Source organism: Capra hircus, chromosome 16 (assembly GCF_001704415.2).
Source record: "Capra hircus breed San Clemente chromosome 16, ASM170441v1, whole genome shotgun sequence".
Lineage (NCBI taxonomy): Eukaryota > Metazoa > Chordata > Mammalia > Artiodactyla > Bovidae > Capra > Capra hircus.
The window spans coordinates 29,303,267-29,317,543 of NC_030823.1; the positions used below are offsets into that span (position 1 = coordinate 29,303,267).

Below are 14,277 nucleotides of genomic sequence, written 5' to 3' on the forward strand. Positions count from 1 at the left end.
ACATAAAATTCAATAGGAAAACAATAGTTGGCCAAATTCTAGCTACATCAATTTTTAAACTACTTAAAATACATCCTAATTAATTTCACATTGCTAGGATAAAAAACTCGCATTGAGAAAACTATTCCCAAAAAGTTGGGAGAAGAATGACCGGGGACATAAGGGCAGCCCTGAGTGCCCTTCCTGTTTTCCAGTACTTATTAGCTATTCCTATGGCACATCAGTCAATCTTTCACTCCCTAGCCTCCCAATCGATCTCTAAACTGGGCGTTCTACCATCTTATAAAATTACTGTGAGAATTAAATGAGATAGTGAATGTAAAAGCCAGGTATCCTCCCAAAGAGTATCTTAAAATAATGTCCTGAGGCTGTACTGTCACTTGAATGAAAAAGGTCATAGGACTTGTAAAGCACTTCTGAGACAGCCCTGTTTTTTTACTTTGAAGAAAACATTGAGGGAAGTGTAAATAAAGCTAATGAAGCTCATATTTCTATTGTCACATTACATAACAGGAATTATAAAAACTATGTTGGCATATCAAATTGCTTATTTATTACTCACCAATACTATACGTTTGAACACGCTTGAGCTTATTTTTAGTAAAGACAATAAGGAAAATAAATACTTGCGTAACCACGAGTACTCAGAATGACTAGCATGTTGTGAACTGATACGTTCATAATGTACTAAAATATTTTAAAGTAGTCTTAACAAAGCATTTATGTCATAACATGGAAGTTCCAGTATTTTTCCATGTGAATTTCAAATTAATTATTTTTCATGTCACATTGGTCTTACAAAAGTTTTGCTTGAGAAAACTAAGAATATGTCATCAATTAATAGGAAAATTCATTCTAATACATTAAAAGTTTTCTTTTAATGGTAAAGACATATTTTAATGGTAAAGATATATTTATCATTAATGAGAAAAGCCAAATCAAAACATATACTGGTACATATAATTTCACCTTCACTACAAACTGTCATTCAACATAAATGAAGCTTTCTTGTGTCAGATATGAATCTATACATACAGACAGGAACAAAAAATTCTATTTGTCTTCATCTGTGGGCTACGGTTAAAACTTGCCATTAACCAATTTGGTGTTCTATTTATAAGTATATGTAGGTGGTGACAGTCAAATCATAGGCCTTCATTTCACTTAGTATCTGTCAACTTTGTCAAGCTCTAAAATAGACATCACATTTTACATGTACCTATTGAGGTTTTATACTTAAAAAAAAAATTACTTGTAGCTGCCTTGGGCCAGAGATTAGAGGAGTAATCTTGCCTGATTTTACTCAATTTATCATACGACAAAATTCAAACTGAATTCTGTCTGTTTTGACATGTAGTTTTATTCAACTCAGAATCTGTCTCTCATGGTGGTCAAGAGACATACCTGGGGGAGATGAGTGCTGGTACCCTTTACCTTAACTCATTAGGAAGGTACTCTAACACTAAATTACTGGCAGTATTCTCCTTTAACAATCTAGCATTGATCTACCATTTGTTAATATATTGACGAGATATTAACTGTTTCTTTACGTGACAGGGAAAATGATGTAACTAGATAACTTAAAGGTAAAAACCTCATAGCTAGTACTTGAGGTAGTAATTAATCAAGATAATGAAAAGCTATCACAGGCAAAATGGGGTTTGAAAAGATGCTACAATGAGACATCCAGGTCTAGGTAAAGACAGAAGCAATGACTATACTTAGGATAAAACAGTGAAAGTAATGATAGAAACTAAGCTGATGGGGATGTTTGGGGATGGAAGAAGGGTTATTTAAAGACTTAATGTATTTCACCCTTACGTTCATAGCAGAACTATCAATGATAGCCAAGAAAAATGGAAGCAACCTAAATGTCCACAGGCAGATGAAGGAATAAGGAAGATGTAGGACATACATTCAGTGGAATATTCCTCAGCCATAAAAAAATGAAATAATGCCATTTGCAGCAACATGGATGCAACTAGAGAATATCATACTAAGTAAGTCAGAAAGATAAATATCATATATCACTCATATGTGGAATCAAAAATACGACACAAATGAACAATCTATGAAACAGAAATAGACTCACAGGCACAGAGAACTGATCTGTGGTGGTTAATGGGGGGAAGAGTTGGGAGAGGGATGGAGAGGGAGGCTGGGGTTAGCAAATGTAAGCTACTACATATATATATATATATGATAAACAACAAAGTCCTACTGTATAGGATGGGGAACTATATTTCAGTATCCTATGATAATGGAAAAGAATATTTTAAAAAACTATGTCTATTTATATAACTGAATCACCTTGCTGCATAGCAGAAATTAACCCAAAATTATAAAACTACACTTCAAATTATAACGATAAAAGTTCAATCATTTCAAATACTGTCTACTACTATTCAGAGTATAAGGATGCTCTCTTATATGCAGGTTAGTGTGACTTTAGAAAACAATCTGGTTTTTGTTCATGCTGGTCCCTCTGCCTGGTCAGTCAGCTTTTAAAGGGTTAGAGGTATGCTTCATCACTGTGACATCCACAGTAAGCATAGTGCCTGACCAACAGCACGTACTTAAAACACTTCTTGGGGAAAACGGTTAAACGTTATATACCACAGACTACAGAGTATACTACAAGCCCATATTCACTACGCCACTAAATCCTCACAACATTATAGATGAAGCAACTGAAATTAATCAGAGAGTAAATGAGAGCCTTGGCTTGGAAGTCAAGTGCCTGCCTGTGAATTCAAAAATCAACTGCTTTCTAGTTCTGCGACTCTAGGCAAAGTCAATCTCTTTAATCCTTTATTTTCCTATCTGTTAAACAGGAATATACCCTATATGGACTCTCCTCAGAAACTTCATTTAGATGAGACGTTAGGAAACAGTCATGTCTGACTATTTGTGATCTCATGGACTATACAGTCCATGGAATTCTCCAGGCCAGAATACTGGAGTGGGTAGCCTTTCCCTTTTCCAGGGGATCTTCCCAACCCAGGATCGAACCCAGGTCTCCCACATTGCAGGCGGCTTCTTTACTAGCTGAGCCACAAAAGAAATCCAAGAATAGCGGAGTGGGTAGCCTACCCCTTCTCCAGTGGATCTTCTGACCCAGGAATTGAAATAGGGTCTTCTACATTGAAGGTAGAATCTTTACCAACTGAGCTATCAGGGAAGCCTGCCCATCAGACAGAACAAGACCCAGTTTCCCCCTCAGTCAGTCTCTCCCATCAGGAAGCTTCCATAAGCCTCTTATCCTTCTCCATCAGAGGGCAGACAGACTGAAAACCACAATCACAGAAAACTAACCAATCTGATCACCTGGACCACAATCTTGTCTAACTCAATGAAACTATGAGCCATGCCATGTAGGGCCACCCAAGACGGATAGGTCATGGTGGAGAGTTCTGACAAAACGTGGTCCACTGGAGAAGGGAATGGCCACCACTCCAGTATTCTTGCCTTGAGAACCCCATGAACAGTATGAAAAGGCAAAAAGATAGGACACTAAAAGATGAACTCGCCAGGTCGGTAGGTGCCCAATATGCTACTGGGGATCAGTGGAGAACAAACTCCGGAAAGAATGAAGAGACGGAGACAAAGCAAAAACAACACCCAGTTGTGGATGTGACTGGGGATGGAAGTAAAGTCCAATGTTGTAAAGAGCAGTATTGCATAGGAATCTGGGGTGTTAGGTCCATGAATCAAGGCAAATTGGAAGTGGTCAAACAGGAGATGGCAAGAGTGAACATAGACATTCTAGGAATTAGCAAACTAAGATGGACTGGAATGGGTGAATTTAACTCAGATGACCGTGATATCTACTACTATGCACAAGAATCCCTTAGAAGAAATGGAGTAGCCATCATAGTCAACGAAAGAGTCCGAAATGCAGCACTTAGATGCAATCTCAAAAATGACAGAATGATCTGTTTCCAAGGCAAACCATTCAATATCACAGTAATCCAAGTCTATGCCCTGACCAATAATGCTGAAGCTGAACAGTTCTATGAAGACCTACAAGACCTTCTAGAACTAACACCCCCCAAAACATGTCCTTTTCATTATAGGGGACTGGAAAGCAAAAGTAGGAAGTCAAGAGATACTTGGAGTAACGGGCAAATTTGGCCTTGAAGTACAAAATGAAGCAAGGCAAAGGTTAACAGAGTTTTGCCAAGAGAACGCACCTGTCATAGCAAACACTATTGGAACGACTGATGCTGAAGCTGAAACTCCAATACTTTGGCCACCTGATGTGAAGAACTGACTCCTTTGAAAAGACCCTGATGCTAGGAAAGATTGAAGGCAGGAGGAGAAGGGGACAACAAAGGATGAGATGGTTGAATGGCATCACCGACTCAATGGACATGAGTCTGAGTAAACTCTGGGAGTTGGTAATGGACAGGGAGGCCTGGCGTGCTGCAGTCCATGGGGTTGCAAAGAGTTGGACACGACTGAGTGAACTGAACTGAAATTAACACTGCTATTTATTCACAATTCCATGATCTATCTAATTTCAACTAAGACCATTGAGTTTTTGAAGAAAGATATTAGGAAACAAAACTACATTCACTGCTTAAAAAAAAACACTTTCCCCTGGAGAAAGAAATGGCAACCCACTCCAGTATTCTTGCCTGGAAAACTCCACGGACAGAGGAGCCTGATGGGCTACAGTCCATGAGGTGTCAAAGAGTGGAACATGACTGAATAACTATATTACAACAAGAGGCAGGATGAAGATTTCCAAGGTGTTCAAAAAAACGGTTTGAGAGGACAGGGAATAGTGATTGGCTTGATGTATTTAAGAGAAGGCTTGATGAGGCTTGAACTTTGAACTTTCAGTTTGTGTTAAAGGGAGTCCTCAGGCTTTTTTAATCAGCTTGCTTTGGCTAAACGGGAAGAAACTGTCCAGAAGACTAAAAGATGTCAGTGGGGATTCCCAGGTGGTGATAGTGGTAAAGAACTCCAGGAACCTGCCAACGCAGGAGATGGTAGAAGTGGGTTCAATCCCTGGGTTGGGAAGGTCCCCTGGAGGAGGGCATGGCAACCCACTCTAGTATTCTTGCCTGGAGAATCCCCATGGACAGAGGAGCCTGGTGGGTTTGCTATGGTCCACAGGGTCACAAAGAGTCAGACAAGACTGAAGCAACGTAGCACAAAGGTATTTTTATCCTAGATTAGTAAAAAGCAAAAAACCCCAAACTTTCCTTGACCCAATTGTTGACAGTCCTTCTCACTACATTGAGGATAGATCAAATAAAGAATCTAAGGAATCAGAGACAATTAATGAAACAAACCAAACTCCACCACTTCCTTCAGGGTGAACCAACACCCTTTTCTCTGATCGTGTTTCATCTTGCTAAGGCTGGTAGGCAGGAATTGTTCTGAAGAAGCATGGCTGCAACATACTCAGAGAGAAAGTATGTGTGAAACGGTCCTGTGGCAAAGTGTGTTAAGTCAGACATGAAACAGAACTTTTCTTTAAACATACTTCAAAATTAGAAAATGTCAAATAGCGTAGTTTAACAATCAGGCTCAGTTTGAAGTCAGACTGCCTGGGATCAAATCCTGAGAGTGTCACCTGTCAGCAGTACAATCCTGGGCAAGCTACTTCTCTCTGTGCTTTCAGATTCCTCCTCTGGAGATTGAGGCTAATCGTGGTACTTAATAAGAAGATTAAATGACATATTTCATACAAAGCAGGTATCACGGTGGCATTCATACACTAAGTGCTCAGAAAATGTTCAAGAACTTTTGTTTTTAAAACTCAGCAAGCTGCAATCAAATTAAATATGTCCATGACAGTGAATTTGGAACTCTATGAATTGTTATTTGGTGATTTTTTTATATGTAACATAAAACTTAACATTTTAACCCTTTTGAACTGTGCAATACAGTGACATTACATTCACAATGTTGTACAACTATCACCACTTACCATTTGCAGAACTTTTCATCACCCAAACAAAAACTCTGTACCCGTTAAACACGAACTCCCCATTCCCCTCCTGCTTTACATCTGGAATCCTCTGTGGATGAAAAATGTTGCCTGCATATCAGTAAACAAAGAATGTTGCGGCCATCACGTCATTAGCCCCTGCAGCTGCCCAGCTGCTAAGCCCTGAGAGAACTCAGGATGGACACAAACAAGCTGCCAGCCACTGATACTAGCCACTGCAGCCTCTCCCCAATGGTGCATCCTGAGGGGATTTAGGATGGGAAAAAGCAAGATACAGGCCCTAGATAATTATAATGCATATCAAAGGAATGATTTAAGTGAGTCCAGACTTTCACATCTTCCTATACATAGAAAGGCACTAAATTCATTAACTTAAGTTTTCTTTATTTAACGTTTTCTAGTTTCCTTTATTTAACGGTAATTTTTCATCTTGTTTTTGTTGCAAAAATTGCTTTTTTTCCCAGTTTTTACCTTACCTCTTGGTAACAGTCTCTCTGGAAAAAGGTTGATTCCTGGGTTTAAATCCTCAGAACATCTGCCAAATTAAACAATCTCTCTTCTAGGCTGTCCTTTTTTTTCAGGTCAGCAGCTCTAGTCCACTTTCTGCCTCCATGAATTTGCCTAGACCAAGTACCCCATGGAAGCAGAGCCACACAGTGTTTGTCTTTTTGTGTCCGGCTTGTGTCACTCAGCACAATGTCTTCAAGATTCATCCACGTGGCAGCATGTATCAGATTATTACTCCTTTTAAGGCTGAACAATGTTTCCATATATATTTTTTTTTTCTTCATATATTTTATCAATGGACATTCTGGGGTGTTACCACCTTTTGGTTCCTTTGAATAATGCTGCCCTGAACACTGGTGTACAGCTATCTGAGGCATTAGTTTCAATTACTCTGGGTACATATCTAGAGAATTGGTGGATTTAATGATAATTCTATGTTTAACTTTTCAAGGGAACTACCAAACTGTCTTCCTGGAGCTCTATAGAATTTAAACTCCTCCACCAACGTATCTTCATGAGGCTGCAACAGTTATGTTTCCCCTCCCCTCATCTCTAAGACAAAAATAATATTACTTTCCAAAGATTGAGGTGATGTTTCTTAATCAACAGTATGTACACCTCAAAGTTCCTATCATACAAAAATATTATACAGTAGTATTCTTCAGAGCATTTTAATTTAAATCCATGCCTCTGGACATAGTTTACGGATTCTTTTTCCTGCTTGCTGAAATCTGCTGTTGAATCCCCTTAAGTGAAATTTTCATTTCAATCACTGTATTCTTAAGTTCCAGAATTTTGGCTTCACTTCTATTAATAATTACTAGATTTTATATACAACAGATGTGAAAAAGGACTTCAAGAAATGAACTTCATGAAACTCCAAGGGAATTTAATAAATGCATGCCCATTAGAGCTCCCACAGGCTGTCAGAGAAAAAAAAAAAAATTCCACCTGCCATATCAGTAAACACAGGATGTTGCAGCCATCAAGCCATCGTGCCATCACATTACAGCTGCCCAGAAGGTGAACCCTGAGGGAACTTGGGATAAAAACTGGATGCCCACTATCCAGTAGTTAGCCACCGCAGCCACCCCAATGAGGTACATGGAGTCAGGACAAGAAAGCACAGGATACTGGTCCCAGAGAGCTGAGATGCATGTCAAATGGATGATTTAAGCAAGCCCTTGCATCTTCCCATTTGTAGAAAAGCACTAAATTCCTTAACTTGAGATGTCTTTTTTTCTTTAATTAACAGTGATCTTGTAATATTCCCACTACCTGGCCTTTGTTGCGAAAACTCCTATATATCTTGGCTCCTCCCTTACCTATTTGGAGCAGTTCTGTAGAGCTGTATGAGAGGCTGCATCCTGGGCTCAAGTTCTCAGTTTTGTCTGTCAAAGAAAGTATGATTCTCAACCTTTAGGCTGTGATTCTTTTTAGTTGACAAAGATAATTATCCTATCAGACAACAATTCAATTTTGAAAACTGTGCTACTACTTGGAGGGTCTCCTAAGTGCTTGGGTTCACCCTATTATGTCTTTAATTTAATCCTTAGCCATTAATTTATAAGGACCTAGGTTGAGAGGATTCAGGTTGCTTACCTTAGGTCACAGGGCAGTTTGACTGGCCTGAAATCTTAACCACAGCGCTGTGCTGCTCCCTCTAAAGGCAGAGGCTGCCACCTGAGGGCATAGCAGGAGACTGCGTTGCCTGGAGCAGCCGGTAATTACGCTATAATTACATAAGATAACCCTCTGACCCCAGGTCAGGTCAGAAAGGAGCTGACTCATTTTCCAACCTTGTCTCTCATAATACTAGTATGTAGTGTTAAGAAAAAGGAAGGGATATTTCCTTTTAACTACTTGAATGTGTTAAGCTAACAACTGAAGATATTTAAACGCTCAGCACTCTTCTATTTTCATAGCACTAACTTGAACCTTTGAAAGAGGAAATTTTGGAAGGAAAAAGGAACAAAGCACAGCAAACTTAGCATCCAAACTGCATACTCACATATTGAAATTTATTTCTGATTCATTTCCCAAATTCATGGCCAAGATAGGCATCAGCTTACACAGGCGATTTGAGGAATTTTACTTATGCAATGGTTCTAAGAATCATAACATGAAATCATAGCAATGAAGACTTTTTTTTTCAATGTCACTATAAGGAAGGAAAGACATAAAAATAGCCACAACTTTATTTTATGACAGAGGAGCCTTGGTGGGCTACAGTTCATAGGGTAGCAAAGAGTCAGCCACAACTGAACGACTGAAGACATGAAAATTACTATTAATATTTCATGACTTTTGGGGAATGGGACTCAAACAAGGCTGAAAGACCACTCCTTTCACTAACTAAATCACCTATGTTTTAAGTGTTTTAGTAGGAATGTGCCATCATATCAGACTCTGACATAAACATATTTAAAAGAATATCCTTATTTTCTTCTCAGATGCCATGAAGGACACTTGAGAGGGAAGAATAGCACTTCTTTCGGCTTGCTTGCTTTGCTGAGCTCCCAAAGAAGCAGAACTTCAGAAAATTTAATGAGCCACACAAAGCCACAGTCTGGTTCTATAAGCTTACCTTATTATTTAAGCACCTCGGTATCCAGTCAGACTGTCTTAAACTCAGAAACCATTATTTCCTTTCTCCTTTCATAGAAAAGGGTCACTTAGGGCACACAACTGTCTTGAGTAACCTAAACTCAACACTTAGATTTTATATATAGCAGATCTGAAAAAGTACTTCAAGAAATGAACTTCATGAAACTCCAAGGTATTTTAACAAATGAATGCCCATGAGAGCTCCTATAGGCTGTTTCAGGGCAGAGTAAATGGAATGACTATTAATAGGTATGGGGTTTCTTTTTGTGGTAATGAAAATAAACTAAACTGTCTAAAACTGACCATGGTAATGACTGCATGGCTTTCTGAATATACTAAAAATCACTGAATTATATACTTTATTATATGAGTGAATTATATGGTATGTGAATTATATCTCAATTAAGCTGTTAAAAATTTACTGGGTTTAACTATAATTCAATAAAAAAGAAAAAATATATTGATTTTCACTTGTTCTTAGGATATTTACCTAAAGCTCCACCAGATATAGCCACAGGGAAAATTTGATGGAATGCAGCTTGAAACCCTGTTTAGTTGACTATATCAAGGGGATTCCATTCTCCTAAGGAAAAAAAAATTCTCGTAATATAATGACAACTGGATTTTCCTGGGGACAAGTTCCAGGTTTTAGCATGTTTACAGAAATGTAGCCTCCAGAAAACCAGTAAATAAAGATGTCTCCTAACACTACTACTCCAATTTTTTTTCCTTTAGTACTAGCTACTGGATACATGAAAAATTACTACAAATTAAGCATAATGTGTGCATGTGTGCTAAGTCACTTCAGTCGTGTCTGTTGAGCCCCTGTGGACTGTAGCCTGCTAGGCTCCTCTGTCCATGGGATTCTAAAGGCGAGAATACTGGAGTGGGCTGCTATGCCCTCCTCCAGGGGATCTTCCCGACACAGCCATTGAACCCACGTCTCTTAGGTCTCCTGCACTGGCAGCTGGGTTCTTTAACACTAGCACCACCTGTAAGCATAATAGTAAATAAATTCACCTTAATGTTTGTTTCCAAAAAACAACTGTTGAGAGGGCACCCAGCTATAAAAAAGTTACTTCTGGTTTGGGATTGAACATCATGTTCTATATGTCTTTCAAATCACATCTGAGAAGCTATTCTATTATTAGAAAAGTACTTATCTGCAAAACTGTGAGACTTTATTTATGTAGGATCTAGGAATTAAATCGTGAAAAGAGTAAATATGCTCATGTCTAGATCTCTAACTATAAACTCTCTGCCTTTTTAATCCTAACATGCAGAATGGATTGGCAAAACATAAGATGGAAGAAATGTTTGCAGAGGGCTTTTGCAGTACTCCAGTTACAGATGATGTTTAAAAACAAAAATGTACCAATGTATTGCTTACACATGAAAAACTCAACAGATACACTAGAGAGGAATTACCAAATTTTAATTGAGTTTAGACTGTACCATCTCGATTCAGAAATCTGAGAAATTCACAGCTCAAAAAGGAATTTTATAGATATATGGAGATGAACACCATCATTACACAGACGTGGAAACTAAAATACAGAATGGTTAAGACTCACCAAGTGACCAGCAACCAGAAGTAATGAGATTTGAACGTAGGTTTTACAACTCATAATTCAGTTTTCTTACACTCTTAAACTCATTTTATTAAAGGTATATAAAATAATTTTTAAAATAATCTGTATAAAAATTGTCCCTAAGTTTTGTAAATCATACATTTCAAATGCATTAGGAATACTAATTCTACACATATCTGCTCACGGGATAATAAGTACTAAATAACTTGAAATTATATAATCACACCTAGGGTAACTGGAGTAAGATCATGGAAGAAATAAAAGGAGCCATCAGTCTTGAAGCTATGACTGATTGTTACACATATGCAACTAGGTCTCAGTTCTTAAAAGCATCACACGGTCACATCAGAAAGGAACAAATAACTTTTGACTTATGTTTACAGAGTGAATCAATTTACATACAAATAGCACTGTATATATCATCGGTTTACACTTAGGTCTTTTAAGAAAATGCTTTCAAATCTCTCATCAGAATTTTTTTTGCTTTACATCTACTAAGAAAAAGCAAAGAAAAAGGGATCCATTAATTGGAAAGCCAAATGATGAGTTACAGTAAAAAGTTGTCAAATTGCCCTACTGAATAAACAAGGGTTTGTAGAAACTGAAAAGTTTCATATCTTACTCCAAATAAACAAATACAAATAAAAAAACAGGATATGGATAGACTGACCATATCTCTCAATCAGCCAAAGAAGTAGAAGAGGGCAGATGAGACAGTCCAATTTGTTCTCCAGAGCCCAACACAGGCCATAGGTGTAGGTAAAGTGGTGCTACACTAAGGTGGCCCAGACTAAGGTGTCCAGAACTCTCTAGACCCACATGGTTCCGATCAAAAAATAACCAGAGGCTGCCTTTTCGCAAGGGTGCCTTATGATTCAGGCAAAAAAAGTCCATAGCTCCAAATTTTAACTGCCAAATTATATGCCAGATGAAAAATACTCTGTAACCAAAGTAACATAAAGCTAGACGTCTTACTCAACATTGTTATATGATGTATATTAGTATACATTAATGAAGTGAGATGTAAAGATCCAAAAAAGCTGTGTAAGACTGGACTAGCCCATAAACTCACTGGTTAGAAATCAAAGCCAAAGTGACAATGGAAGGAAATTTTTAATGCTGAAATTGGTAGAAAAGGGTCTAACAGATATAGGAAAAGGTTATATATATATATATATATACATACATTAAAAGCATCTAGGGAGAAGACATGTACAAAAAATGCCACCTTCAACACATTTATTATAGAATACTGGGAATAGCCATAAAGTGGTTAAATACTTCATGGTACACCCATACAATGAACACTATAGACACATGTCACATACATGGCATACCACACAGCTGTGGTTTGTATGTGCTATCACAGAACTAGCTCTGGAACATATCAAGAGAAGAAAAGCAAGAAGCAGGACAATACACACAGTATGGGATGGGAAGACTGTTTATTCTTAGTTAAAAATAATAATTTAAAAAAATACCTTGTGGTATCTTCTTTACAGTGCCTCTTTTGCCTCTTGAACTTCTGCTTCCAGGTATCTTGTGGTCCTTTCTCAAGAGGGCCTGCCCGTCTTTGGGGCTTTCACAAGAAATGTTTTCCGAGTTCTCACTTGCAGCCACCTCACAGCTTGGTGTGCAGCTTTCATTATTGTTCAGACTGTCCTGCTCCAACACTTCAGGTTTGCCCATTGCACTGTCACTGCTGGTCAGAAGCTCAAGCCCATCCCCATCAAGTTGATTTTCATTTTCATCTGATGCAGAAGGCAAGCATGTTACTATACTTTCCACGCCGTCACCAGGATGACATCCATCTTGTGGTTCTATGTGCAGATTATATGCAGGAGTTTCGCTGTCATCCATTAGAGCATCTTTTGTTGAACCATTTAAGTTTCATTAAAGTCCTTGAATGTCTACAATGACAAAAAGAAAAATCTAGTTCATTTTTTGAACTCTGGATTTTCAGTGATCTTTCATTTTCCTCTTCTCCTGGATTCTTTTACTGTAAACATAGAAGAGACAGAAATGACGAAGGCTCACTCCTATTTCTACTTTTCTCACAACCCTACCCCACCTCACCTGGTTCCTGCTTGAATACAATGGTTCTAAATCCTGGGTGCATGTTTATTACCTGTGGAGCCTGTCAAAGTTCTACTGTAGACCTATGAAATAAAAATTTCTGAGGACTAAGCCTAAATATTGATGTATTTTTTGAAGTTCTCAAGATATTCTAATGGTGTAACATGCTGGAACCACCCCCTTGATGAAAGACATTATTATTTAAATAAGGTTGTCTGCTAAAACCAATCATTCATCTTATTCCTGGACACTTAATAGACAAGCGTAAGTGTAAGTCCTTATATGGCCAAGCAGCAGCAATATTTACAAATGAAAACACTTAAGGATAGTTTTAAAATAAATTTTTAAAAAAGTATATGGGGGAAAATTCAGGCAGCATATATTCTCATTACATAGTTTACTTTCTAAAAATAAGCCCTGAAAAGTACTTAAGAATTGTCAGCAAATTTCTTTTATTCAATTTAAAAAAAGAGAGAATCATGATTAACTCTAGACTACTTAGTTTAGACTAGGAAAAAATGTAAATCTACTCCAAGAATCCTTGTAACATTTTAAAGACATACAAAACAGACTTTAAGCCATTAAGACTTTAAGACTGTATCAGTCATGTTTTTTTTCCCCTTCTTCTCATCCAAAAGTATATCATATTTTAAGAAAAATGATGCCACCCAGATTTAGGTATTTTATGCTTGCCAAGTTTTGCTTTGGGTTTGAATCAAATATAATTCAGCAATTTTGAGAAAAACACAGTGATAAGAATTTTGTAAATTCTTCAAATTAATAAATAGAAATGCTATTTGCTCTTTAGAAACAGTAAATATACACAGTAAATAAGTATCATATTTAAGTAAAGTAATTGAAAAAAAAAAACAGAAAACAAAGTATAAACAAACCTGAGCCCTACACTGACTGGATCACATGCTTTCAATTATCTTACAACTGGAATACTTTATCTGATTCAGAATAAAAGTACTGCTTATCAAATACAAGAAATACCTAAATCTGGCTGGTATCATTTTCCTTAAAATATATGCTATATTTCTTCATTGACAGAAACATAATGTAAAAAGTAAAATGATTTAACTTGACTAAGAATGACTCAGTTTAGACCTAAAATGAATTCAAACTAGAGTATAATTTTTAATTGAAAAGTGATTAATAAAGTATTTTCAGGATCTCTATCATGAGAAAATTCTAATTCTAATAAGAGCTTAAAAGTGTATGTGGCTAATATGGTGTCCCATGATGGATGAAGAGATAAGCAAAATGTAATATATTTATACAACAGAATGTTATTCAACCGTAAAAAGGAATAAAGTTCTGATACATGTTACATCATGGATGAACCTTAAAAATAGTAAGCCGACACAAAAGGATAAATACTATATGATTTCACTTATATGTAATACTCATAATAGGCAAATGCATAGAGATAGAAACTAGATTACAGGGTCTGAGGGCAAGGGAGGAAGTTACAGCTTAAGGGTTACAGAGATTTTGCTTAGAATGATGGATAAGATCTGGAAAGAG

The 14,277-nt window shown here is 37.3% G+C and overlaps 1 protein-coding gene across 3 annotated transcripts in view; it reads right to left on the reverse strand.

The window, feature by feature from the left end:
* The window catches only part of CNST (consortin, connexin sorting protein), an 88,524-nt gene that overhangs the window by 44,874 nt on the left and 29,373 nt on the right, over window positions 1–14,277 (reverse strand). For all 3 annotated transcript variants that reach the window (XM_018060245.1, XM_018060246.1, XM_005690548.3), the window contains one exon: window positions 12,153–12,581. In XM_018060245.1, the coding sequence (XP_017915734.1) occupies window positions 12,153–12,531 (379 nt within the window). In that variant the 5' untranslated portion in view covers window positions 12,532–12,581. The remainder of the gene's footprint in view (window positions 1–12,152; window positions 12,582–14,277) is intronic.